General features: G+C 39.0%; 1 protein-coding gene across 2 annotated transcripts; it reads left to right on the top strand.

Annotated features, from left to right (window-relative positions):
* Positions 1-5,232: 5,232 nt before the first annotated feature.
* Positions 5,233-17,221, top strand: LOC127662107 (growth/differentiation factor 6-A-like). 2 transcript variants are annotated; one of them, XR_007972851.1, is made up of 3 exons: positions 5,233-5,615; positions 9,557-10,602; positions 15,129-17,221. XR_007972851.1 is itself a non-coding variant. In XM_052153090.1 (2 exons), exons 1-2 carry the CDS (start codon positions 5,294-5,296, stop codon positions 10,525-10,527), a joined length of 1,293 nt encoding a protein of 430 aa, XP_052009050.1. In that variant the 5' UTR covers positions 5,233-5,293; the 3' UTR covers positions 10,528-10,811. The 2 variants fall into 2 exon arrangements, 1 of the variants encoding a protein (XP_052009050.1); XM_052153090.1 differs by lacking the exon at positions 15,129-17,221 and having other exon boundaries at positions 9,557-10,811.
* The last annotated feature ends 8,676 nt before the right edge of the window (positions 17,222-25,897 follow it).

The raw sequence follows: 25,897 nt of genomic DNA, 5'->3' as shown, positions 1-25,897 counted from the left end.
AGTCACATGAGCATCAGCTGATCATGCATAACGATTGAGGAAGTACATTTGCAAGGGGTGTCTGCAAAATACGAAAGCTTTTTAGACCCCAAAAGCACTCAGTTATCATAAGGATGCTATATACTACATATATGAAGCGCTAAATTATTTTATTCTCCGACTTCCAAAGACATACGATAATAACGGTTCCCCGAAATGCATTATTATAATCGAACTGTGTTATTTGCAAATGCTATAACAACTTATTTTATTTAAGCCCAGATGGACTCACGGTCGGCGTACAACTGGGCTAAAGGCCCCCCGGGGTAGGGTTGCCACCCGTCCCGTAAAATACGGGATCGTCCCGTATTTAAAGATAAAATGTTCGGGACGCGATTTGTCCAGTATTTAAGATGGTCAGATGGCGTCACGGTGAAATCGTTCCAGATAAAGGAAAAAGTAAACAAATAAAATAAATAACAATGATACACATTTTTTTTTTTTTTTTTTTTTTTTTTTAATATGTATAAACCATCCAAAATGTATACATAAGATAAAGAAGACAAATAAACAAAACAAATTTAAATAAATACATTTTTAACTTATATAAAAAAAAAAAAAACAAAAAAAAAAAAAACATAATTTATAAGTCATGGGTCAGGAGTTCTCGTTTTAGCATATAAGAAAGGATATATATATATATTTGTTTTATTAATAATGCATATTAATATAATAACTGTGGAGGATGTGGTTAGGGGCAGAGACTTGAACATGCAGCGTGAACTGGATTCCCTCATGGAGGTGCATTAGAGAGCAAACAAGTAAACAATAATAGTGAAAATGACTAAATATTGATTTATTTCTCACCCAAAGCGATCAGATCGTTATGTGCCTTTTAGAGCATCAAAATGTTGGCACCTATTCACTTGCTTTACACAGACTTACTGAGCTGATATTCTTCTAAACATCTTTATTTGTGTTCGGCAGAAGAAGAAAGTCAAACACATCTGTGATGGCATGAGGGTGAGTAAATTATGAGAAAACTGTCATTTTGGGGTGAACTATCCCTTTAGTAAATGTTAAATTAATCAGTGTACAGCATTACTTTCAGTAACTGCACAGACAAAGGCACTTTGTATAGACACTCTGTCATGAAAGAAAATTATATATTATTGTAGTGTAGTGCAAGCTACAGATATGAATGCTTAAAATGTTTCTTTGGCTATGTGTTTCTATGGAATGTGTTTACTGTTCTGTTTGAACAGGGGATTTTTACTACTTATGAAAAAAATGACTACTTTATTAGGTATTGATATATATGATGTCTTTCAGGTCATAGAAAAAGCAGGTGAAATGCACTCCCAGGAAAGAACACAGCCTGACGTGAAATCCTTTAGTATAGTGCTAAGGTGGAGTAAGTCATTTTAATCCAATTCACTTTTTGACAAATTCAACGAATATCTATTCACAGTCCACTAGCTGTCCATTCTGTGTGTATGCGCACACAGCCTTGGCTCTGTAAATGAGAAAATAAACAAAGTGGATCTCATCGATCCACACAACACTATTGCCGGTGCATGAATTTGGGGGCGGAGCTTCTGAAGGAGCACTGATGGGTAGGGTGTGTTTCTTCTTCTTCTATTTTTATGGCGGATTGAAACTTACATGTGCATTACCGGCACCTACTGTTGGCATGAACCAGAATCCCTGAACCTCCCCAACTATCCTGAGGGGGTGAAGGTGTGAAGAATGAGAAGAAAAAAAAAAACTGTAAATGTGACTACTATAGTTTCTATTTATCCATCAATATCTTAATCTTTAATATAATCCCATCGTTTAAATCTCATCGCTTTCCAGGAGAGTGGTGTGTTTATTTGGCTGTTGAGTTAAAAAAGGAATCACTTACTCCACCTTTAAGCCAGCCTGCAAATCAACACACAATCAGCTGTATGTTGACATGGACAAGCTACTTTAGAGTGGTATACCAGTCATATTGTAAATTGAAATCAGGTGTTGCCTTTGAAAATATACTTTACCTCAACATTATGATCCAAGATTACATTTCCATGGTACCCCATTTTTGGCTGGACATCGTATGAAACAATTTTCCTCTTGAGACCTGGAGCAAGTTCCATGGATATAAGGTAATTGTAATGAGATAGTAATGGATTATATTCAGGGCCGGCCCGTGGGTTTGTGGGGCCCTAGGCGAAATCAAGAAAATGGTGCCCCTGGTGTGAAAATTGTCATAAATTTAAAACATTGTAGAACCACTGCAAACATGATGAACAGATTTTAGCAGATAGTTTTGTAGATAGTTTTGATTGACACTGCTGACAATGTTTGAAATTAATTTACAATTACCCACATAACTATATGTAAAAGTTTATGTAGAGCAACAAAATCGATGAAAACAAAAAGTTGGCCAGAATGTGTGTAAAAGTGAATAAAAGTTAAAACATCAGGGAAAATAAGGTACAGCAATGGGGTGGGGGTTTAATTCTGTATAAATAAAATTACATATTTTTGTTTATTGGGCATATAAACACAACACCCTGAAATATATATTTGTAAGCAAATGTAAAGAATAAACACATACTTCTTAGGGAGCAGAGATCTTTGCAGAAAGGATCAACACAATCTCACGGCAAAATCGTCAGGATTCGTGCGACTACTAAATTTGGCTAATTCGTATGATATTGTGCGACTGCACTCGTTTGAATTCCTACAACTTCCACTACAGCTGGACATTGTTTCCATCTAATGCACGACAATTACTTTCTTCTGTCACACACAACAGCTTCCTATCATGTTTACACACTCTACTGATGGGTTAAGTTTAGATAAGGGGTTTGGGTAAGGGCATAATATTAATAAGTATGTCATTAACGCCTTGTGCGCGGCACTCATGCTTACATTAAACATCCGGGAATTTGCACGGGATGAAGTCGTACAAGTTTATGCAAACAACATCGTGTGAGACCATACGAAATAGCCACCTCGTAAATTATGTACGACTTTTCATGAGATTGGGATGGATAGGATGGTTTGGTTATTTTCCAGATTAATTGCTCATACTTTCACTATTTGTTAGTTTTTGTTTTTGCATCTTTATGTTAACAGTGTCTGAATTCCTTCCCCAGCAGATTATTCTTGAGAAAATACCTAATTATTTGACAAACATTGTTTCTGCTATCATTTACACTAAATAAGCCACAATCTGGGGAAGGGTACAGAAAAATTTCTGCAGCATTGAAGGTCCCAATGAGCACAGTGGCCTTCATCATCCGTAAATGGAAGTTTGAAACCACCGGGATTCTTCCTAGAGCTGGACGCCCGGCCAAACTGAAAGATTGGGGGAGAAGGGCCTTAGACAGGGAGGTGACCAAGAACCTAATGGTCACTCTGACAGAGCTCCAGCATTTCTCTGTGGAGAGAGGAGAACCTTCCAGAAGAACAACTATCTCTGCAGCACTCCACCAATCAGGCCTGTATGGTAGAGCGGCCAGACGGAAGCCACTCCTCAGTAAAAGGCACATGACAGCCCGCCTGGAGTTTGCCAAAAGAAACATGAAGGAAAATTATCTGGTCTGATGAAAAAATTATTTAACTCTTTGGCCTGAATGTCAAGCGTCATGTCTGGAGGAAACCAGGCAACTGCTCATCACCTGGCCAATACCATCTCTACAGTGAAGCATGGTGGTGGCAGTATCGTGCTGTGGGGATGTTTTTCAGCGGCAGGAACTGGGAGACTAGACAGGATAGAGGGAAAGATGAATGCAGCAATATACAGAGATCCTTAATGAAAACCTGCTCCAGAGCGCTGTGGACCTCAGGCTGGGGTGAAGGTTAATTTTCCAACAGGACAACAACCCTAAGCACACAGCCAAGATAACAAAGGAGTGGCTACGGGACAACTCTGTGAATGTCCTTGAGTGGCCCAGCCAGAGCCCAGACTTGAACCTGATTGAACATCTCTGGAGAGTTCTGAAAATAGCTGTGCACCTGATAGAGCTTGAGAGGTTCTGCAAAGAAGAATGGGAGAAACTGCCCAAAAATAGCTGTGCCAAGCTGGTAGCATCATACACAAAAAGGCTGTAATTGGTGCCAAAGGTGCTTCAACAAACTATTGAGCAAATGCTGTGAACACTTATGTACATGTGATTTTTTTAATACATTTGCAAAGATTTCAAACAAACTTCTTTCACATTGTCATTATGGGGTATTGTTTGTAGAATTTTGAGGAAAATAATGAATTTAATCCATTTTTTAATAACGCTGTAACATAAAAAATGTGGAAAAAGTGAAGCGTTGTGAATACTTTCCAGATGCACTCTATATATGGACTAATTATGAAGAGATGTTTTGTGATGGAATGATTTATTGTAAGATAATATTCCTTTTATCACTAAGAAATATCTGAAAATGTTCTGTGTTTTACAATTGGTACTGCAAAAGATTATGTGAAGCAGACATTTTGTGATTGTTTAGATAAATAACATCATTAAAATAAAATTATATTGGTCCCATGCAAGGTGTTTATTGCATTTTGCTGCATCCAAGGTGATTTAATGTTTTTTTTAGTGCAACATTTTGAGTGTAAATTTATGATGAAAAAAATAATTGTTAGTAAGCTATTAGGGAATTGATATAATATAATACATCTATAATTAAATGCTACGTCTTTAGAAGTATTTTTTATATGTGCATTTAACAGATTTAATAGGGTATTACTAATGTATTTACACTATTTGTAACTTGCATACTGTATCTACAGTATGTGGCATCTGTAGTTGAAGCCTATGTGAACTGGAGTCTCAACAGTAGATGGCAGTGCGGGCGCATTAAATGAGGGACGATTGCGCATAAGATACAGTATGAAAAGCAACCAAAAATATTGATCTCAATAATTTGCTAAACGTCTGTAAAGGTTTCTGGGAAAGTTATTCAGTTTACTTAGAAGCAAACATTTAGCCTATTCTGTGATATTAAAAGCAATAACCCATGTTGTACAGAGATAATATATTTTATTTTATAATATTGATATTATTTTAGCTAAGGTCATTCTAAACACAGGACACCTATGAACTTTTTTTTCTTTTTCTTTTTTAAGCATAATTGATTATATGATGGGATTTGTAAGAACGGTCTTTTTGTCGATGGGGGCGCAGTTTGCAGACTGTGCAACAGGCATTCATTCCCACGAGCCAGTATTCCACATTCAAGATATTCACACTATCTAAAGAGCAAAGGGGAGTTTCCAAAGTTATCAAATCCATGCAACTTTGCCATTTTCGCCCAGAGACCACTGAAAATGACTTCCAAGAAGACTACCGCTCCCTTCCTCTGGTTTTCCTTTTGCTTTGGACATGTTCTGGAGGCAGTGGTGATGGGGTCCGCGCAGTACCCCTCCGGTGCGCCTGATAACGGGCTCCACTCACATCTGGATACGCGTGGTCCAGGAGAAGCCAGCGTGAGCTCCCAGAACGACTCGACATCTGTTCATGTTCCGTCGTACATGATCTCTCTGTACAGGACTCTATCGGAACTGGACCGACGCGGAGCGAACGGCAGCCTGTCGCGATCCAGGAGATATGCCAATACAGTGACCAGCTTTGTGGACCTGCAGGGGCAAGGTGGGTGATATTGATCCGCCAGTGACAGAGAGATAGGTGGGTTATATGACGTATATTGTGCCCATGTCTAATGCCTTATTGGCCATCGGTGGAGATTTTCATACCTTCAGATTAACTGAATTGTTGTCAGAACGATATCCTATTGTACATGGCACCAGAAATCATTAATTATAATGTATAATTTAATATGCCGTAGCTCATAAATGAGAGCTGACTTACGATTTACATGCATATTTCGCTTTATACTATAAAATGCACTGCTTTTTAGGACATGTATTATTATTATTATTATGGAGATTATACAGAAGATGAATACAGAATATGACATTAAATAAATAAATATATATATATATTGAATCTTTTACACAATATTTTACAGCAATTACAGAAATTTGCAGTTGTGTATTAGAATTTGCATAACTTTTGTTTGTTTTTATTACATATTTTAAAAGAATCAGACTATACCATACAGAAATCTGATATATGGCAATATACTGTATGCAAAACACATATATAAAATGAATGTACAGAATACAGGTTTACTCTGATATAAAATGCAAAGTATTTCTATGTCTAACATATATAAAACAATACAAAAATTGCCTTTTTCATATACTGTATGTAAGATATATTTTTTCCAAAGTGTTGTATGTATAATATTGTGTAGGTCCCCCTCGTGCCACCAAAACAGCGCCAACCTGCATCTTAGTATAGCACTCTGACATGATATTCTTCTCACCACAATTGTACAGAGGGGTTATCTGAGATACTGAACCAGTCTGGTCATTCTCTGTTGATCTCTCATCAACAAGACATTTCCATCAGCAGAACTGCCGCTCACTGGATATTTTTTTTTAGTAAAGTAAAGTAAATTCTAGAAACTGTTGTGTGTGAAAATCCCAGGAGATCAGCAGTTACAGAAATACTCAAACAAGCCCGTCTGGTACCAACAATTATGCCACTGTCGAAATCACAGAGATCACATTTTTCCCCCATTCTGATGGTTGATGTGAACATTAAAGAAGCTCCTGACCCGTATCTGCTTGATTTTATGCACTGCACTGCTGCCACACAATTGGCTGATTAGATAATTGCATGGATGATTTGTTGGTGATAGACGGGCTGGTTTGAGTATTTCTGTAACTGCTGATCTCCTTTTTCTCCTGATTTTCACACACAACAGTCTCTAGTATTTACTCAGAATGGTGCCAATAAATAAAAACATCCAGTGAGCGGCAGTTCTGTGGATGGAAATGCGTTGTTGATGAGAAATCAACAGAGAATGGCCAGACTGGTTCAAACTGACAAAGTCTACGGTAACTCAGATAACCCCTCTGTACAACTGTGCTAAGAAGAATATAATTTCATGCTATTCTGAGATGAAGGTTGGTGCTGTTTTGGCAGCAGGAGGGGGACCTACACAATATTAGGAAGGTGGTTTTAATGTTGTGGCTGATCGGTGTATATATATACACCGATCAGCTCCAAGTTCAAAGTCATCAATTTCAAAAACTTTGTTTTTTAATAAAATTGTAGTTTTATAATTAAATAAATTAATATGGTGGCACAATTACATTTCTGTCTACAAAACTAATTTCAAACATTTTAGAAAACTCCTTCAGATTTTTAAGATCATGAAAACCATTTCAGTCAAGTGTTTCAAAACTTTTGACACACACACACACACACAGGCTATATATCAGATTTATATATTAGATAATGATTTAGTTAATGCTCTGCCAGATTGATTCAACATGATATTATTATTATAAATGAACTTCCTGATAATATTTTCGAAATACTTAAAATACCATGTAAGAAATATAAAGTCAAATGTCTAGAATTTCCAACATCTGTGACAAATAACCTTCACTAGCACCTTAAGCCAAAGTCTCTTAAACAGAGCACCAGGTGTTGCTGATAAAGATAGAGAAACATTTTAATTTAAAACTCATGTTTAAATAAAGATTGTCATGTAAAATACAGATTTAGCAAAATGCAGCGTCAGCTTCCCGTCCATCAAATGTATGGAGATATGCATGAACAATTATTTTTTTGTAAAGTGAGAGATGTTCTTGAATGTCCACAGTGTCAGCAAGAGTTGAAGTGACATTACACCGAAAGGCCAGATATTACATTTGAGGACATAGCCTTAAAATAATAAAAAGCGACCCAATGCTGCATTTTGGTGAGGGTAATGTGCATGGGTAACAATGATCATTTTATGAATTTTTAGCCACATCTTGTCACATTGATTTTACCCTTTCAAAACACTGGAGATTTTACTTAAAAAGTGAAGAATCAAGAAATTGGATTAGATCTTTTTGAGTTCCTCATAGAAAGGAAATCTAAATCATTCTTAAAGAAAAATTACATTTCATGCATAATTTGGTAACAAAAATATGACCTCACATTGTCTAAAGCCGTGCAAAATTTGAGAGCAAATTCAATGTACTGGAATTCGAGTCCCTGGCTGCTTCAACTCATTTTCTAGGTTATGTCATTGTTTTGTCTGGCAAGTGGATATTAGCTTGGAGGAGGATGCTTTACTCTACACCCCTCCCCTCTGTTCACCTTTCATTTTAACTGCATTCCTTTGTCTCAGGGAACAGATGAATCCACAGTGTTTTTTTTTAAACATCTCTTTTAGATACTATCTTCCTTTTAGCACTCATGTAAGCACCACAGGGCAGGTATATATGTTTATAGATGTTCCCAGATGTTTGTTAGATGCCAAACTGTTTGCAAATAGCATTATTTTTAAGGTCTCTCTCATAGTGTACAGTCAACATGATATGTCCTGATCTGGCCTTGGGATTTTGTGCAGCCATCTCATATTTGAAGAATCCTTTTCATGTTTAACCTATGCAACTGCAGTCACTGTATCAGGTTGCATGGGACTCTGGGTACCATTTTTGAACTTGATGTCATGATGTCAACATGGAATCTTGTTTTCCTATGAACGCAAAATCTTCACTCTCTTATAGCAAAGATTTCTTCTACATCATGCCAGTCATGGATGGGACCAAACTTTGGATGTGTGTTTTGGGCCTATTTCTTTCTTTAGACAAATGATAGGAGAGGAAGGATGAAGTCAAACTTGAAGCCAAACCTTAAATGTTATAGGAGATTTATTCCGTGTCTGTTTTCATCGATTTCAAGTTAGCTGTAGGTCAGTTCCAGTGCACAGTGGCCATATAAGACGACGGCATTGCTTGAAATGTTACCTAACATTTAATTATGTATTTGATCCACCCACCTTTCAAATTGACTGCCTCCTCCTGAGAAAATGAAGGACAGCAAAGGGGGAGGTGGAGGGCTTTTCGAAGAGCTGACCATTTTCAGTGTCCTGCCAAACCTTCTCACAAATTCAGTGTAATTAGCAGATACTGCCAAGGGCTGAAGCTGTCCAACAGTTCAGCCGAATGCTCTCCACCTGGTCTCTGTGAGCGTGCTGCACCTCGCGTTTGGAGAAATAATTTGGGCTCTTGAATGTTATTGTTTTTTAATAGATGGTCTGACGATTTGTGTATGGCATTTTTAACAAAAAGCCAAGTGTCACATTGTTTATATAATGCATTAATGTCTCCCTCATTTAGGTGTTTGTATCTTGTGGCTATACTTTTGAAACAGTGTGTATTTTAAAATGTACGGACTGGCCCCATTCACATATTTTGCAAAAACCTTATTGTAACTTTTGCCTGTTTATTAAAAAACAAATAACTAATTGAATTTCTTTTGGTGGTAACATTCTTCCACAAATGTTGTCAACTGAGCTTAACTTGTATTGAAAATGGATCATTCCTTTAACTCATTAATACTTTTATAGTTCTGAACATTAACCATTGATCACCCTGTTAATTAACTCCTTTTAGTGGATATTACAATATCCATAGTCTAGTGCTAATTAATTTTTGCTTTCCTGACTTTTATACCTTCAGATGAGCCATCCCCAAAGTTCCACCAGCAGTACACATTTGACCTGTCTGGTCTCTCACGACTGGATGAATTGATGGAGGTGGAGCTACGGATTCTGAGGAGGCCACCACCTGACGTCTTAAATTTACTTTCCCATGGTGGGAACATGTACCGGATACTCCTCCACACCTGCTCCCTTCCTGGATCTTCTCCCCAGCCTGTGCTCCTTACCTCCAGGACCATTGATCTTCTAGATACTGCTTCAGCCACATGGGATGTGTTTGACATTGGCACGACTGTGAAGAGCCACCTCAGGTTACATAGGACCACAGAAGGCAGCCTTAAGTTACGCTTCAGCATTGCTGCTGTTTCTGATTCAACTAATGAGGCTGTGCATCCCGCAATGCTGGGACTGAACCATGAGGATCAGCATACCCATGAAAGGGCCTTGCTGGTGGCCTTTTCTTGGGTGCGTAGGAAGGAGAACCTCTTTAGGGAGATCCGAGAGAAGATTAGGTCCATGAAGAGTCATACATTTCAAAATCCTGCACAAGAACGTGGTATCAAACAGGGTCACCCCAGACATCAGCGGAGGAGAAGGACAGCACTAGCAGGACGTCCTGGTGGAGCAGGCGGTGGAGGAGGTGGAAATGGGGGAAAAGGAACCGGCAGACGGAGAACACGCTGCAGCCGGAAGCCGCTTCATGTGAACTTCAAAGAACTCGGTTGGGATGACTGGATTATTGCACCACTAGATTATGAAGCATACCACTGTGAGGGTTTGTGCGACTTTCCATTGCGCTCACACCTGGAACCAACCAACCATGCCATCATCCAGACACTCATGAACTCCATGGATCCAGAGTCCACGCCTCCCAGCTGTTGCGTGCCTTCAAAACTCAGCCCCATCAGCATCCTGTACATTGACTCTGGGAATAATGTGGTTTACAAACAATATGAGGACATGGTGGTGGAAAGCTGTGGGTGCAGGTAGCAATGTGAGAGAGGGGTGGCCAACCCCTGGACTCTATCTAAAAGCTGCCTCTCAAGGCCAAGCACAGCATTGCAGGTGAGATGAACTGTCAGAGTGAGAGGGACAATGTGTAAATGTGTGTTTATTTTCACTGTGTTAATGGACAAGTGAACAGTATGAATGTGAGCAGAGGACAAGCCTGATCACATGAAGAAAAAATTGTGACTGAATGGCATTTTTCACAAAATTATATTATTTGGCTCCTTATAGGTATCGCTGCAGTTCCGAGGTGAAATGTCCACTAAGTGGCGCTAAAAGCGAGTAAAATTTCCTCCCAAACAGAGAGTTTTTTTTTTTTTTTAAAGATAATGCCATATATCAGAGTTTTAAATCAACAAAACCTACTTCCCTACCCTAAACCTTAAACCTAACCAATATGTTATAAAAGCAAATGTGATATGAAAAACACAATTGCTGATGCAACCAAGTACTTTTGTAGTGCTTCAATTACACCTTTTTCTTTTCACTTTCCATGTGTCAACTCGTGTGCTCTTCATCCCTCGTAAATCGGCCCTTTGCACAATTTGATCATGCTTGAACAAGCTTGTAAATGCAGTTGGTTATATGGCAAGTCTATAATATAAGTGCCCAGACCCATCATGTTAGAGCATTGTGTGAGGTAGAGGGGAAGTAAATGTTTATGAACTGATAATCTGCCGTTTTCCTCGTGATTTGTGTCAAAGGGAATAAAGTCATCGTTTTAGTGCTTCTAGTGTTCATTACACCACGAAACTGCCGTGATACGTACCACAAGCCTCATTAACCATTTAGGTATAGTAACGTTATTGTATGAGACCAGGTACCATGTCCCCCCAACATTCAAGTGCCCCACCAGAGTTTGCAATCTAGTACCGGCCCTACCAGCAGCAGAGGACATGTTGGCTGAACAGCTCTTTTCACAAGAATCCAAATTCCCTAACGACACCAAATAAACAATGTCTCAAATGAATAATGAATGAAATCCCAGGATTTCCACATATTACTTTGCATCCCGTTAATGTAAACTGAATGATAGAGTGTTGAAATATTCTTGCAGCAGTGCTAAAAATGTCGGCCAAATTCAAACTCTGTCTCTGTCTGAGAATCTGTCCGCAGTGGCATGTAACTCTAAAATATATAACAGTAAAGGTGCTTTGCATGACAACTAGCTTAGTTTGAGATTAAATTGCTGTTAAGAATTAAAAAATGGCATTGACTGAAAGTTAGCAATTTTGACTTTATTCTAAATGCAACATATACAGTATGGCTTTCCGTACAGAGTTGTGGTGTTTTTAGAATCAGGAGACTCATGTATTGATTTATTGAGCATGACAGCTCTGAATTTTATATAAAGATAACCCTCCACATCTGATGCTTTTAAGAGTTGAAGTCTGGCTTCCTTTGCTCAGCATACGATATACAATATTTAATCAGCCTCATGAAAAAGGAATAAACCTTAAAGGGATAGTTCAAATTCTTTTACATATGTTTTTCAGACCCATATGTATCTTCTTCGATACATTGAAAGTAAATGGTGCTTAGCATCTCCTTTTGTGTCCCAGAGATGAAATTCATAAGGGTTTGGAACAACATTAGACTGAGTAAATGATGACATAATTATCATTTTTGGTATCCTTTTAACACATAATTTAATATTTTAACATCAAATACAAATGTAATCAAGCTGTTTCAGGAGGATGGGAAACTAGGCTTTGTTGTACACAAAATGGCATTGATGACAAATTTGGCTTCAGTAGGATGATAGCATTGCAGTGCAGTACATGATGTGTGCAGTATGTGCTCAATGTGAAGATAAATAACTTCATAGCAGTGTGCGACCTCAGACCTTTTTCTGTGAAAGGCATTGTGAAGCCAAGATCAAAATGATTATTTTGTTTTATCCAGACACCAGATTTGGCTGTATGAAGAGCTACTTTCAACAATCATATACACTCACAAAGAAAAGGGTTTGTTTTCTTGAGTTACTAATTAAAAGGTTGCTTTTTGCCCTGATTTAAATGTCATGCCTTATTATGGATTATCAAACACAATCCACAGCATATGTTACTGTTACTATGAACATTAATCTTAGTTTATGTGGAAGATAGCTATACACTCAAAAATATATTTCAGCCTATTTTTATGATTTATGCATTTTAGTTTCCTAAAAAAATAACATCAAATTAAATAGTGTAATTTTTAACTAAATTAAATTAGTAAAACCTTTTTAATATATATATATATATATATATATATATATATATATATATATATATATATATATACACATACATACATACATACACATGCACACACGCACACACGCGCACACACACACACAGGTGGCAAAAAGTTTGGAATAATGTACAGATTTTGCTGTTTCGGAAGGAAATTAGTACTTTAATTCACCAAAGTGGCATTCAACTGATTACAATGTATAGTCAGGGCATTACTGATGTAAAAAAACAGCATCATCACTATTTGAAGATTTCATTCAAAGGTGTACACTACAGTCTTCAAAGACAAAGGACAACTGGCTCTAACAAGGACAGAAAGAGATGTGGAAGATCAGGTGTACAACTAAACAAGAGGATAAGTACATCAGAGTCTCTAGTTTGAGAAATAGATGCCTCACATGTCCTCCGCTGACAGTTTCATTGAATTCTACCTGCTCAACACCAGTTTCATGTACAACAGTAAAGAGAAGACTCAGGGGTGCAGGTCTTATGGGAAGATTCGCAAAGAAAAATCCACTTTTGAAACAGAAAAACAAAAGTAAATGTTGGAGTGGGCAAAGAAACAGACATCAGACAACAGATAATTGGAAAAGAGTGTTATGGATCTTAACCCCATTGAGCTTCTGTGGGATCAGTTAGACTGTAAGGTGCGTGAGAAGTGCCCGACAAGACAGACACATCTATGGCAAGTGCTACAGGAAGCTTCAGGTGAACTGTCACTTGAGTATCTGGACAAACTGATGCTAGAATGCTAGAATGATCTGCAAAGCTGTCATTGCAGGATGTGGACGATTACATTTTTTTTTTTTCAGATTGTAATAGTAATTTTTCACGCTATTAATGCCCTGACTATACATTGTGATCAGTTGAATGCCACTTTGATCTTCTGCTTTCATTCTGTAGGTTCAGTGTTAAGACTAAATATTTGGCTCTGTAGTGTATACATAACATGTTCTATTGTTTCCTCTTTGAAGAAATACAGAGCAGATTTTTAATTCATAACAGCAATTGTTTTTCTTTTTATTTGAATTTATGCCATTCAACCAATGTTGGTCACACTAAATGTTCATAATAATTACCCAAATTATACATGGTGGAATTATGTAAGTTACATTCTCAAATCAACAGACCACCAAAAAATTTGCAAGAACTAAAGAGCTATGCTGTAGAGAAAAATAAAACAATACAAAATTTGTGGAACACAAAAGAAAATATCTTGTGCAGTTTTGTGGTTCATTATTTCTATGACTGTTTTGTCGATTTGGTGACTAATTTTGTTGTTTTGATCATTTGTACATACTTTTGCTGAAATTAGGTACATATTTTTAACATAAGTAAATATGATTCCTTGTGAACAATGTTTCAAAAAAAATCCTGTACAATGTTTCTCTTAAATCTTGTTTTTAATACTTTCAGTGTGCTTTGAGGGACCATTTCGGTATGGAGCAGTATTTCTGAAATGCAAAAACACTAATTTCTTGCAGACTGCTGTTTCAAGGGAATTAACCAAGCAGAATGCATGTTTATTTTTCAGTTTTACACATAAAGCATTATTATTGGTTGCTTTTTGCTCCGAGGCAAAAATGTGTTCTTCAGACCGCAAGCCCGCCTTGCACTCTGGACTGTTTAAAAGTATATAGACAGGGTGAGACAAAGCTTCGCCATACATTTCAAACCTACCAAAATAAATCTATTTCATTTGGCCAGTCATGAATAGTTCAAGCAATACACTTTACTCTTTTATCTACTGTCATTGTAAACAGTCCTTACCTTTTGTTCTTGCTCTTTAATTGTATTCTTCTCAAGGCAGTTTCTCCAAAGAGTTTTAATTTTATAAGCAGCTTTATGCATTTCACGTATATCGGTATGATCAGTTCCCGAACCACACCTAGCTGTGGAAAAGAAAAACATTACACAGCAGGACCACTGTACACACAGACTTGTTTCAGGGAGATCACGAGGCATGAAGAGCACTGTTGAATCTTTTGTTGTTTTGAGGTCTGGAGGTGATAAGTTTAAGTGCTGCATGGGTTACCTCAGTTGTGCCTAACTAAATTGAAAAGCCTTGAAATACATTTAGTGAAAAAGGACTTTCAATTCAGCATGCCAAGTGCTCTCAGAGAAATGAATGCATAGCCCGCAGGATTGTCATGGTTCAGTAGAGGGGTTTGGCACCCCTTGAATATATTGTACATGCTGATCAGTGCTAAGCAATGTTAAATTCATATTGTGGTAGTGGGGTGTGGTCGAGCACTGGCTTGTGAACGGAGAGCGAGATCAGGTGATGAGAATGGTAAGGAGAATCACCTGTCAGTGATTGTCTCTAACAGCTGTTTGTCATTGCAGTGAGAGTGGTGACGGTGTTAAGAGCGAGCCAGATGCCAGTGGAGGGGAGAGAACCCAGCACACCCACCTGCTGAGCCTGTGTGGCATGAAAGTTTTGCGAAGAGAGTGTTTTTCTGTTTGAGTCGAAAATAAACACCTTATTAAGTTGAGGTTCACCGTTCCCGATTCCTCCTTTCTCACCCTAAGAACCTGACCCTGTTACACTGGTGTCATCATGGAGTCCTCCTCGTTGGGTGAAGTCATTCGTGCCCTTGCAGAGATTCAAGAATCCCACCACCAAGCCCTCCTGGCTCAGGAACAGCAATTCCAGGAACTCCTCCGGGCCCAAGCAGAGGACCGGCAGGTGTGGCGGAGCTTGGTGGCCCAGGATCGATCTTCAGCCACGGACCCAGAGGCAGCGACTGTGTCTCATCTGCAGCTGACGAAGATGGGACCCCAGGATGAGCCAGAGGTTTTCATCGGGCCATTTGAACAAGCGGCTACCGCCTCCGGCCGGCCAAGGTCTCAACGAACACTTCAATCGCTGCCGCTACTCTCTGGGGAGTCACAACTCGTGGCTGATCAGCTTTCAGCAGAAACTCGCCAAGAAGGGTTGCAATGTCGGGGATGTGATAGATCTGATGGAACTGGAGACATCTAACCGCCCATTTGCCGAGGAGAACTGCGGAGTGTGTCCAGTGCCATTGCCCGGCATCGTTGGATGATGCCTTCCAGCTGGCGGAGGACCACTTAACAGACTTTCTGGAGATTAGCGTGTCCCCCTCTTCATCTCTTTCTCTCTCCCTCTGAACCCTCCTTTTACTTTTATTCCCAGGTCGACAGATCTGCTGCCTCGGGCGTGGAGTCTGGGCTGGTTTGCTAGCACTGTGGGGAGCCTGAGCATTTCCAGGAGCAATGTCCGCTGATGGAATAGGTCACCGTAGTCCGGCTCCCCGACATGCCACAAGCCATCCCTGATCGAGCTTGGATGTACCACATACCTGTGAGAATTAAAAGGGGCACATACCAGGCCTTGGTGGATTCGTGTTACAGCCAAACCTTCATCCATCAATGCCTGGTTCAAGACAAGGCTTTGGATGCTAATCATAAGGTGAAGGTAGGGTGCATGCATGGGGATATCCATGATTATCCTGTAGTGACTGTGACAATTCAAATCTGGGGACAAATGTATGGTTTCAAGGCTGTAGTTAGTCCCCGCCTCACCCATCCACTAATTTTGGGTACGAATTGGCCAGCGTTTACCACTTTATTATGAGTAATTTGTTTGGGTGGATCCTGCAACAAAGCATCTCGGTGTGGGATTTGTGATGCGCTGGCTGGGGAGGTCCCTTTGGAGTAGACACGAGACGAGACCCTTAGGCATGCCTTCGACCAAGTGAAAGTGACTGATGGCCAACGTCTTCAGCCAGACATCGCACTTCATATCTGTATTTTCTATTATAAATTGTTGGTTATATTGAGTGATGTAGGAAACTCAGGCAAGAGGATACAACCCAATTGTTGATTCCAAAGAGCCGTCGGGAAATGTTATTCAGCATGGCTCACCATAATCCGATGGCTGGTCACTTACGGCGAGAAAAACACTCTCTTTGCAGCAATCTTATGCCACACAGGCTCAGCGGTTGTCTGCACAGGTCTCTCTCCCCTCCACTTGTGCCTGAATTGCTCTTAACTCTGTCTCCACACTCACTGCAATGACAAACAGCTGTTAGAGACAATCATTGGCAAGTGATGATCCTTACCGCTCTCATCTTCTAATCTCGCTCTCCATACACAAGCCGTCGACCACACCCCCACTACCACACATACATTTAACAACATCTGGATTACTTTACCATTCTTAATTTGATCAAATGTATGATGCTAAAAAAGTAGGAGGGAACAATAAAGCCGTGATTTTTTATTTTTATTAGAACTAAGCCTAATTTACTTTGTGTAAATTATTGTACACATACAAAAGTGCTTTTCTTAATTTAATGCATTTTGTGTTATGTACTGTATTTATCTTGCTGCAAAAATAACATGATCATTTAAAAAAAAGGAACAGAATATTTAATCTTTAATCTGTTTTAAAGAGGGAAAATGTTTTTATATTGACGTCATATTGTAAATGCACTGTGTATGTGAAAGTATATATGCTGTTAGATAAAGGTGTACATAATTCAATTGTAAATAGCAATATTTTGCTTCTTTGATTTGTTTGGATATATTGTTTATTATTATATGTAAAATATATAAAAACAAATATAATTTTGAAAATTCTTTATTCTTAATTTCTTTTTGCACAGATGATTTAATAAAGAAAAAAAATCTTAGATGAAAAAACAAACAAAAAAAAAACACTCCTGCACTCTTGCAGCAAATCTTCTTTCCCAGACATCCACATGAAAGTGAACCCTCGGTGACTGTCTGACTCACCCACGGTTCCGGAATCATTATTGGGTTTGTATTTTGTCTCATTTTTTTGCCAGCAAGTATTCAGGAAGTTTCCAGGTGATTCTAAATTCCATACAACAGACAGCAAAGAGGGGGAATGGGCATTGTCCAGCCCTAGTTGGGAACCAATGTGGCATTGTGCGCTAAACGTTAGGAAACACTAATGTGTGCATGGAGGGATCCTGTGAAGGTTTTTAAAATTGAATGACTTTGTGCCCTACATTGAGCACATGTCCAGGGAAGGTTATGATGCAAGAGCAAGTGGAGGAGATGGATCATCAGTCACTTTTATTACAATAGCTCTAATATTTAAGGAGTGAAAGAGATAACTTATTCAAAGATGTTTATGCTGTCTGTTAATGTGTTTTTGATGGATTGGATGACTATTCTGAATGATCATTTCTAATAGTTCCTTTGTTGAGTCTACTGATACCCCAATACAACACTATATCAAACAATTATAAGGGACAGAAAATTGGTGGCCCCTCAACAAGTACATTTTTCGGGAATGGTTTTAAATAAGCACCGACCCCCAAATATTTGAACAACTGCCTGGATCTATGACAAGAGCGTATACGATTTTTCTTCAAGAGAGGAGAGATCTTTTTAAACACAATTGTTTCTTTTTATCTAATCATGTCACTGATTCAAATTTGAGACCACAAAAAGCACTACTCTGTCCAGACTTGAACATTTGTCCAGATGTCTTTTTTTGAAGAGCCACTTAAAGGAATGTTCTGGGTTTAATTCAAGTTAAGCTCAATCGAGATCATTTGTGGCATAATGTTAATTATCACAAAAATTAATTTAGACTCATCCCTCCTTTTCATTATAAAAGCAAAAACTTGATGTTAAAGTTAGGCACTTACAGTGAAAGTGAATGTGGCCAATTTTTGGATGGTTTAAACAGAAATGTGAAGCTTATTATTTTAGCTTCTGTTAAAACTCATGTATTATTCGAGCTGTAAAGCTGTTTAAATTGTCATTTTACAGTCATTTTAGGGTTTGTTGACATTACATCGTCATGGTATTGAAGTTGTAAAATTGTCTATAACGTCACACAGAAAAGGTTAGTAAGTGATTTTATCACACTAAAATCATGTTTTCATGCATATTGTTTACGTCTTGTGGCTATAATTTTGAAAAAGTATTTTAACGTTCATAAATTAGCCCCCAATTCACTCCCATTGTAAGTGCCTCACTGTAAACCATTAGTTTTAATTTGTTTCCATAGCTTGGCTATGTTAACATGGCAGTTAAAGGGGATTAGCTGTTGATTTGCATACATTCATGTTTTCTAATACAAGCAGAATGCAGTTTGTTTTCACTTAAAAAAACATACAAAAAATAAATTAGAACATTTGGGCATTTACAATTTTACAAAGCTTTTCCAGAATGAGGAATCAGCTTTCAAATGTTTGTTACACTTTTGTCATGTGTCCCTAATGAATGTATTTACAAATACATCTCAAAACAGAATTTACATGATTACAAAACTAGGGCACACAAAACAATTAATGACAGCACTCGTTTCAATACCATGTCAGGACATGGACATTATCAGCACTGAAGGCAGTTTGTTCCATAAACTCAGGGTTGGCTGGGTCGTGTACAATTTTATGTTTTTCCCATTATTTTCATACATTTCTGCTGATTGTGTTTATCTTTACTTTTTCTTAAAGTATATGATTCCATTATTATGTATACACTATATTTTCACACTCTGGATTTATTGTAAATACTGCATTTAAACAGATCTGATTCCTTTAAACAGAATCAATAGCAATGATGGGCCACCATGGGGGACAATTCTGGCTCTCTGTGAGTTACACAACCTGCAAAACATTTTCAATACCCTCATGAGAGCAGGCTTTGGGGATGGGATGCAGCACTGTTTGCTTTTCCAACACACAGTTTTGTGTCATGGAATGAGAATGTGGGACCCGAATTATATACGGTGGCCCCAAAAAGTATTTGCACACTTTTTGACACTGAAGTCACATTTAAAAATGTTGGAATGTTATTGTTTTATATATAATCAAACTAAATATGAAAACCAAATTCCAAACCATATAAAAATATCCAACAGAGTAGCATTTGCAAACAAATTTTGCTAGACCTCTTCATAGAATGAACTTTTATGATTTTTTTCAATTAATTTTAACCAACTGGACCCAAAGTGATTTTTTTAGAGGATGAAGTAGTAAGAAATCAGTTCCCTTCAAGTTCACAAGTTACTGTTCCTGGAACAGTAACCACAAGTATAGTTCATCACATTAACTATAGACATGTTCCACAAAGTCTGACAAGAAAGTGTTCAAATTCTAGTGTTGTGTTAGAGTCCACCTTAGTCGAGTCTGAGCAAAGACAGAGTCTTTAAACAATCGAGTCCGAGTCGAGTCTGAGTCCAAAAGAGACCAAGTCTGACTCAAGACCAAGTCCATAACAGGCAGAGTCCTAGTCGAGTCAGAATTAATCTGTTCATGAATCTGGATTAAAATGTTAACCGTAAACTCAACATCAATATTTTAAGCTTATTTTAACCTTCACAACTAAATCATAACACAATTGTCAATATAAATGCAAAAAACAAATGATTAGTATCCTGCTGAACAAATTTCAAAGTGGTTTCAGAATGAAAGCATATGCTTTAGATCTCAAACTTTCATTTAAATCTGTCTGTCAACATTCTTCTTACTGCGTTCTATTGACATTTCAATTATTTGTTGCTTTTCCCTCAACTCAAACATAGAGAGAGCTGGGTTAGTCATTACAACCAGGGTCATTATGGTTTCCAATTTTAATTGAGTTTTTTTCTACTTAATTTCCAATTTGTCCTTTCAGTTTAGTTTATTTTGAGGATCCCTATCTTAAGAAATAAAAGTCTATACTGAGATATGTTTCTTAGTCTCTATCTGCTGACTAGTTTCGGAAAATAATGAGTCACCACAATAGTAATTAGCACTAGCTGAGAAGTTTAATCTCACGATTTGACTGCAAATGCTATATACGAAAACACTGGAAAAGCCCACAGCTAATATTAATGCCATTAAACAAGGACATTGATTGTCTAGTTAATTCATGGAAAATGACACAATGCGGGGCAGTTCTGCGCACTGCTTGTGCACCGTAAATAAAAAAAAAAGAGGGATCATTAAATGTATAGTACTACCTTGAAGAAGCTATAAATAGAAAATGAATTTAAACAAATGATCTTGTTCAAAAGTTTAAATTCCCTTGGTTCTTAAACGATTAGTTCACCCAAAAATGGAAATTCAGTCATTATTAACTCACTCCTGTTTTGTTATAACCCCATCAGATGTGAAGCAGACGACTTTCTAAAGACAAATCCCACAGATTCTGTAAATTCTTTGGTTTCCCAGCATCTTCTGAACATTTTAGTTCTTCCCAACAGTGGCTATATGAATGAATGTTACATTTATATAGCACTTTTCTCACACTACACTCAAAGCGCTTTACACAGTGAACAGGGGACTCTCCTAAATCACCACCAGTGATTTAGACCTCCTCAGATCTCCAAGGGCAGTAGAACATAAAATATATACTCATTTATATGTATATCGCTTATACTTGTATTCATTCTGAAAGGGGTGTGAAAACCTATATGCCTAAAACAATGGGTATGCAAATTTCTGCACTTCACTGTATATATAGTTTTTGAAAATTAATATTTTATTTTATATTTAGTTTTTCACGATTTAACCAAATTTTTAGGTTTTTTTAATGTAGAAATGTAATTTAGCCTATTTAATCCATATAGTTTCATGTGTAATTATGAAATGATGTCAGGTAGGCTACACATTTTAATAAATAATTTACAACATTGGAACCTGATATTCAATATGCAGTCACCACATCTCAACATTTAAGTGCTTGTACTATGTAAACAATTGCAGTGTAGCTGTCTGGATGTGGCATTGTCTGATTTACCCCCGTGCTCATGGGGAAAAACATTTACAGTGACAGCAAAACATCTCGCTTACAATTTCACGTGTTGCATGAAGAAATGGATCGGCCTCTTTCAGCTCATTGTTAAAAAAATGTTTACTTGAGAATTTGCGCTGACTGACAGGACGACATAGAGCACGTGCGCCATGCGCATGACATCATTGCCATGGTAAATAGACACATTTCAGCTGATTTGCAGAAGACTAAACTAACGTGTGACACAACAAAACTGTTTCAGCTACAAACGATTCCAGAAACAATAGCGAGAAGGACAATTTGGAGATTTAATTTAAGAAGAAAAAAAATCTTTGAGCTTACCAGCTGAAACCAGGACAAAATTTCTTTTTTAGAGAATTGTCGGGAAAACGGGGCACACGACGTGGACGTGTTTGCTGTCCTTTTCTGCATATCGCGGTGCTATTTTGTGGTCTGTTCTGCATAATGCGGCGGCTCATTGTTGCTTATTGCGGCCCATTTCGCGGCCGAACTACCAGCCCGCTCGGTTCTCCCAATAGCCATTAAGCCCCTGATCGGCCCAAAAGTTTGTTGGCCCACCGGGAAAATGCCCGGTATGCCAGATTACCAGTCCAGCCCTGCTCAGAATATTCGACTGAAGGTTGCAAGCGATACTAGACCCTTGTAGTGAAGATTCTGTATCATGGCTAGCTTATGCAGCAATCAATTCCTTATTTCAGGGAACCATGGTTATAGTCATAACCTTATCCTTCCCTTTCAATTCAGTTGTGAATGCTGCATCATAGCTGACACTATGGGGAATGTATACCATCAAGCCGTGCTACTGATTCGCATGCATAACGATGCTTACTAACCAATGGGGTAGTAAAAAGCACCAACAGAGTCTCTTCTTCACATCGCAATAAGAAGTGAGAAGCAGAATGATGAATGGATGGATATACATAGTGATGACGCTAACCCATTCGGGTAACATAGTCATCACAGGATACATTAAATCACTACCATGTGTGAATAAGTATATATATATATATATATATATATATATATATATATATATATATATATATATATATATATATATATATAGTATAGGGACTCACCAAATGGGTTGTGAAAACGTATAAAAAGTGACCGCTAACTGCGGTTTATGGGATGACTATGTATAAATAAGCTGGTAGTAAGCAGCAGAATACACAGTTTAACTCTCCTTCATAGTAAGCACTGGGATGGGAGAGAGGAGACATCCAGGTTGTAAAATCTGGCGAAAGTGCTAAGGGAAGCCCAACCTGCAGCTAGGCATTTGTCTTCAAGGGAAACACCATTAGACAATGCCCACAAAGATGTCCTGCCTCTAGTGGAGTGTGCTTTTACTCCAATAGGGCACTGTATGCCTTGCGAGTCATATGCAAGCACAATGGCATCCACTATCTAATGTGAAACCCTTTGTTTGGAGACAGCCAACCCTTTAAAGCGACCTGTGATGCAGACAAGTGCTGATCCAAAAGCCGTATTTGCCTCATGCAATCAATATATGCACGCAGTGCTCTTACAGTACACAGTGTGTGAAGCCTGAAGGATAATAACCTGTCCCTTAAGGGAGTGGTCAAAACTTTCGGCACATAGCCTTTCCTGGGTTTAGGAACAGCTTTTGATAAGCCTGGTCAAAACTCTAAGCAGAAGTCCCTGGCCAACAGTGCTTGAAGGTCGCCAACATGTTTTACTGAAGCCAAAGTGAGAAGCAGTGCAGTCTTTAGTTGGAGTACATGTAAAATCACTGAATCCAATGGCTCAAGCGGCGGGCCTGTGAGTGCTTTTAACACAAGCGACAAGTCCCAAACTCGCACAGTGGTGGGGCGAGATGGTCTCAACTGCCTCGTGCCACATAAGGATTTCACAATCAATGGGTGTCTGCTTATTGATAGACTGCCCAGTGGGATTTGTCCAGTTGCTATGGCATAGAGCAAAGCTATGAGCATAGACGGGGTGAGACACTTTCTTGTAGAAAGTGAAGTATAGGTTGTACAGGGTCCTCGTCTAGAGAGGAACACCAATTAGTGAACACTCGCCATTTCAACGTGTACAAACGTCTTGTTGAAGGGGCTCTAGCTTGTAATATGGTGTCAAGCAATGGTTGTGAGAGCTTGTGCGCACCAGTTGGTGAGGTACAATACTTGGTGAAGTGGACAGGAGGGAATGTATACTTGCATCCCACTGGCCACAATACTACAGGCAACAGTGTGTTGTCTCCGGTGATGCAAATAGATTTATTTTGGCTTCCTCGAATCGATCCCATTTCATCAGAACTGTCTGAGGACGAATACTCCATTCTCATTTTAAAACGCCCTGTTGCGAGAGCAAATCTGCACCACTGTTCAGGTGACCTGGAATGCGTGTTGCACATATCGATAGATGTTTCTCGCATCAGAGGGGAAGCTGGCGCCCCAGATGGGACATAGCCGAATTACCACTTGGTGATTTATATAGGCCAAGACGTGTTGTCAGTTCTGATCAGAACATGAATCCACTGGACGGCTGGTTGGAAAGTCATTAATGCTAGTAATACATAGAGCAGTTCCAGGTAATTTTGTTTTTATGCCAGGTCACTTGAGCACCTGTCCAGGTGCCAAAGGCTGGGCGCCCATCGCACAGGGCTCCCCAGGCGATGTTCGATATATCCGTCGCGACCACTTTGCAACTGGACACTTCATCAAGTGCAACATCAATTTGATTGAATGTGGGAGCTTTCCAAATGGTCAACGCAGCTAGACAGCAGTTTGTCACCATAAATGATGGGGTACAGTACCTTCAATCTGAGCCAGCACTGAAGTGGTCTCATCTGCTTGTGATGTGGGGGTTAGTGTACATAGGATGAATGTGAGACAGAATTGTTTTTTCCAGAGTAATTATTTTTGAATGGAAACCTTGTGAGTGCTCGGTTCAAGTGTCTCAGATCCAAAATGGGACGTAATTCTCTGTCCTTTTTGGTAACTAGAAAATAGCAGCTGTGGAATCCGCTGTGGGCATCATCCATTGATACTAACTCTATCGTGTCATTTGCGAGGAGATTTTATATCTCTCTGCGGAGAATCGGCGCATACCTCACCATTATGGTGGAGGACATAACGACATTGAAACAAGGTGGCAGCCTAGTGAATCGTAGCACGTAGTCATACTCGACCACATAGCAGAACGTAATTTCCGGCTCACAATAGCGGGGAAAGAGAGAAGGCTATTAGGTGATATTGAGGCACATAACATCTGCATTGCAGCACAGCATCAACAACACTACAAACAGGTATTGAAATGACCTGTGTCAAGGCATTAACTTGTTCCCAGCTCACAGCGGCGGGGAAAGCGAGATGGCTATTAGGTGACGTGGAGGCTCCTAAAAACTCTGTTGCATATCTCCTAGCATGTAACCAATCATATTGAAAACAGGGTGAACCATTTTTCACTCTGTTCCCGGCTTGCAACAATAAATGAGAAGCATGTTTAATTAGCACAGCAAGGCAAGAGTGCCAGAGACTTGAACTCTCACTTTATTAGGAGAACATCAAGTCATAATAAGCTATTCATACAGCACCAGCGGCGAAACTAAGAGATGCGAGAAGACTTAAAAAAAAAATCTTCAGGCATCACCGCCTCATACCATTTTCCCACCCACGGGGGTAAATTAAGATAAACGTCTCACCTGAGCAAAATACATGCCCTACTAATATAGCCCGGTGACAGAGTATCCCTGACATAATCCACCGTGAATGATTGCAGTGTCCTGGTGCGAGCGGTCTATCGCCACAGAACAGTTGAGGCCGCTGGATATGGAGAAGAGGAGGGACGCAGACTCAAGCAGGCAAAAATCACCCTCAAATTCTCAGCGCTCTGTGTCCCATCCTCACTAGATATAGAGAGGCGAGGGGGATGGCATCAGCTTCCTCAGAAGCAGGTCAAGAGCAAAGCATTTGAGTATTGCGCGCTCGCAATAATGCAATCAATCTCAACGAGTGCATGCATCATGCACGCTGTGCATCACGGTCGTACTGGGCAAGATATCTGATATAGAGGAGAAATGCATGTCACGAGCTGGCGATAAATCCTCCTCATATCTCCATGCTCTATTCCCCGTCCTCACGCACCTCCCTTGTGTGGCTCCTGCGGCCGCAGAAGGAGTATAGTGGGAGGAGAGGGGGATGTCTTCGCGTTTTAAGAATGAAAAACGAGCCGAGAGCAAGTGTCTTTTGAGATTTATGCATTCACAGTGAACACAAAAAGCCTTAACGAGCGCCACTGTACGTAAAACGGAGCTTGTGCCACCAGACAGAAGGTTTTCATGTGCTTGTGGAAACATTTGTAAAATGCCATCTTTATAAAGACGCCGTTAAACAAGCTCT

The sequence above is a fragment of the Xyrauchen texanus genome, chromosome 22 (genome assembly GCF_025860055.1).
Source record: "Xyrauchen texanus isolate HMW12.3.18 chromosome 22, RBS_HiC_50CHRs, whole genome shotgun sequence".
Lineage (NCBI taxonomy): Eukaryota > Metazoa > Chordata > Actinopteri > Cypriniformes > Catostomidae > Xyrauchen > Xyrauchen texanus.
The sequence above is the reverse complement of the archived record's forward strand: the minus strand, read 5'-3'. Positions and strand labels throughout refer to the sequence as shown.

What these genes read in the sequence shown, in the direction of transcription:
- LOC127662107 (XM_052153090.1), top strand. Translation starts at nt 5,294, where the DNA reads ATGACTTCCAAGAAGACTACCGCTCCCTTCCTCTGGTTTTCCTTTTGC. An exon ending in TGTGGACCTGCAGGGGCAAG is followed by an intron (nt 5,616 to 9,556) that starts GTGGGTGATATT and finishes TTATACCTTCAG; the next exon opens with ATGAGCCATCCCCAAAGTTC.